The following is a 3,533-nucleotide window of genomic DNA, read 5'->3' as shown; positions in this document are numbered from 1 at the left end:
TATGAGGTCAGCGCTGCGCATGCGCCGGTGCGTCTCGTGAAAACCAACGTTTGTTTACAGGATCAAAGGAAGCAAAGTTTCCTTTAGCAAAGGAAAACCAGTCTCCTCTTGGCTTATATCGAAATCCTCTGACATTCTTCTTTACAAATCCTCGTTTTGTACTTCTAATTAGTGACCGTTGTTTTGTTTTGATCTCTCCACTGCGTTTCCGCGTTCGTCACTTCTGAGCGGCACATGCGCAGCGCTGACCTCATATGTCATCCAACCGGAACTGCTTCCGTTTACAACAGTGAGCGCAAGCTAGATTAAAGAGATTATTACGTTTTGAATATGGATATTTTTTCTTACAAAAATGCATCGATTTGCTACAGGAGGCCTTTGTTTACCCCCCGGAGCCGTGTGAGACACTTTTTTTATGGATGGGCGCTTTTTATTTCACTTCTTTGGAACTGAAGCACTGCAACACCCACTGACTGCAATGATAGAGCTTGGAATAGTCAGGACAATTTTTAATCTAACTCCGACTGGATTCGCCTGAAAGAAGAAAGTCATATATACCTAGGATGGCTCTGGGGTGAGTAAAACACAGCCTAATTTTCATTTTTGGGAGAACTAACCCTTTAAATGATCTTATAAGATTGCTGAAATTGCACAGTCGGTATAAGACCATTTTAGGACTGGTTATAATAAGTGGCCTGTATTGTAAGTCACTATGGGTAAAACATCTTCTAAAGATAAATTATTCATTAACCACTTCTCTCATTTCTTGCAGGGCATCAGCAGCCTCTTCAGCTCTCTGAAGGTGGTGCGTTTGTTGCGACTCGGCCGTGTGGCCCGTAAGCTGGATCATTACATTGAATACGGTGCCGCGGTGCTGCTGTTGCTGGTTTGTGTGTTCGGCCTGGCTGCCCACTGGCTGGCCTGCATCTGGTACAGCATTGGAGACTATGAGGTCATAGATGAAGCAAACAACATGGTCCGTAGGGACAGCTGGCTCTATCTTCTGGGAGAATCCGTCGGCAGACCATATCGCTTCAATGCCAGTGGCACAGGAAAGTGGGAAGGGGGTCCAAGCAAAGATTCGGTCTACATCACGTCATTGTACTTCACCATGACCAGCCTGACCAGTATCGGCTTCGGGAACATCGCCCCCACAACGGATGGAGAGAAGATCTTCGCCGTGGCCATGATGATGATTGGCTGTGAGTAAAATCCACATTTCTTGACCTCAGCATGACTGTGGCACTACGTAACTTGTATATTTTAGAACAAAAAAGACTGAGAGATCCATTACACTCTAAAAAATGCTGGGTTAAATATAACCCAGTGCTGGGTTAATTGAAAAAATTTAACCCAACAGCTGGGTTAATCCATATTTGACCCAAAGTTGGGTTGAAACAACCCAGCATTTATTAGATTGTAGGGATCAATTTCCTCAAACAACAAACAGTCAGAAAAAGATGCTAGTCTGTAGGCTATCAATTATAGTTCAGAAAAAACCCTGTAAAGATCACTATGTTTGTTGTAAAGCTTTGGACTGCAGGTGTGTTCTCACACTCTCAGTGGAATATCAGTTCTATATAGAGCCCTGTCGTGATCTAGATTATATTCTGTCCAGACAGATGCCTGGAGAACACTATGATGAATTGCATAATTGCTTAGTTCTGGGAAAGCTCTACTTTCCTGCACTCACAGAATTCAGAAATGCTTCAGAAAAGCAGTTTTCCAGATTAAATACAACTGGGCTGCATCTGTGACGTGCTGTTGACTACCACAGTAAATACAAGGTCACACATTATTTTAGTGCTCCAGCATTAGGATAAATAATTACAGAGTAATTCTAATCAACTACATGTACGGGTAACAATTTATTTGGATGGTCCCCTTTAGAAATTTGGTTGACTATTAGTAACTTTGCATCTACATGTCAGCCAGCAGTCATTAGAGTATTAATAGACAGTCTTTTGGTAATACTTTATTTTACAATGTTCATGTTACACATATTACACACTGAGGTATGGTCACACTTACCTTTGTTCAGCGGTGCTTTTTTGCATTTCTACACTATTAACAATGGACAACCTTTTTTTGCTTGCAAAATCTGACTGAAATGTTGCTAATGTGGCTGCACCGTATCACCAAACATTAGCTAAACAAAGAAAATACTGTATCTTGTTGGTATTGCATCTTGTAGTGTATTCTTGAAGTAAGTGCATATTTTACTCTGGATTTTACCCACTTAAAACCTAAATGTGCTATTGCGTACAGGCGCAGTTAGTGTGGTTGTGTGGGGTCTCTGTGGGTTTGCCCTGTTCAAGGCATGAGTGATGCTGCTGGCCGCCTGAGGGTGACGGTGATGCGGAGTGTCATACAAGTGGGGGGAGACTGACAGAAAGACAGAAGTTCACAGTGTGATCCTGCTGATGCACATTCAGTCAGTGTGACAGCGCTTTAGCCACATACACACACAGGGAGAAGATGATATTAGATTCCACTTAAAGAAAATGAAGCCTTTTGCATTACAACAAGGCAAGGCAAGGCAAGTTTATTTATATAGCACATTTCGTACACATTTATAAACGAGTAAAAGTACTTTAAAATCAATCCTAAATGTAACTTGATCTTGTAACTTCAATCCTTCCTTGTAAGAAACTGAGGACTGGTGTGATATGCTCAAATTTTCTGGTTCTAGTCAGAATCCTGGCAGCAGCGTTCTGGACCTTGAGAACTTCATCTTTGTTTCCAAATGCAATGACTTCAGTTTTCTCCTTGTTTAACATCCAACTGTTAATTTCATCAATGCATTGGCAGAGGGAGCTGTAGTCATTTGGAGTTAAGGCTAGGTACATCTGGGTATCATCTTATTATCTTAATGAGCGCTGTCTCTGTGCTGTGATGCGGTTGGAAGCCAGATTGAAAATTGTCCAGGTATCCATTTGAGTTTGTTCAGCTGATTAAAAACTACCTTTTCAATAGATGCTATAGTGAATTTCAAGTTTCGTCTTCCGCCACATCCGCTGAACTTTTCTGCATTGTCTTTTCATACTCTGTACTGCTGTGGATTTTCTCCAAGCTGATTTTTTGTCTGCCAGTCTTCTTGCTGACTTTCACAGTAGCAATATCATCAATAACATTCGGTAACACTTTACTTGAAGGGGTGTGCATAAGACTGACATGAGAATTTACGGTTTTAGCTATATGAAGTTTGCACAAGACTAAATAATGATATGAGATATCATTGCTTAGCTGCATAATTTCAACACCATCAACATCAATTACATGTGACAGTATTAAATCGAATCATCAGAATCAATAGAGAAATAGAGAAAGCTACAGGCACACTGGGTTCCCGCTTGTTCTGTAAACATTTGTGAATGTTGCTGCTATCATAGCGGGGACCCGATACATATCACTGAAAGCTGTTATCAGCTGTTTTTGGTTCACCTACAGCTGATGGAGGGTTTGGGCCCTGACGTTGTGGCAGCGGCCGGAGAGCTCTCACAGGAGCTGGGCCCACAGGCTTTGGTGGTTGG

The 3,533-nt window shown here is 41.7% G+C and overlaps 1 protein-coding gene across 1 annotated transcript in view; it reads left to right on the top strand.

The window, feature by feature from the left end:
• kcnh1b (potassium voltage-gated channel, subfamily H (eag-related), member 1b) overlaps window positions 1-3,533 on the top strand; it is a 62,507-nt gene that overhangs the window by 15,306 nt on the left and 43,668 nt on the right. The window contains exon 7 of the mRNA XM_016569643.1: window positions 773-1,202. Within this exon, the coding sequence (XP_016425129.1) occupies window positions 773-1,202 (430 nt within the window). The remainder of the gene's footprint in view (window positions 1-772; window positions 1,203-3,533) is intronic.

Source organism: Sinocyclocheilus rhinocerous, unplaced genomic scaffold (assembly GCF_001515625.1).
Source record: "Sinocyclocheilus rhinocerous isolate Xijiao unplaced genomic scaffold, SAMN03320098_v1.1 scaffold1523, whole genome shotgun sequence".
Taxonomy (NCBI): Eukaryota; Metazoa; Chordata; class Actinopteri; order Cypriniformes; family Cyprinidae; genus Sinocyclocheilus; species Sinocyclocheilus rhinocerous.
This window is presented reverse-complemented; position numbering and strand designations above follow the sequence as displayed.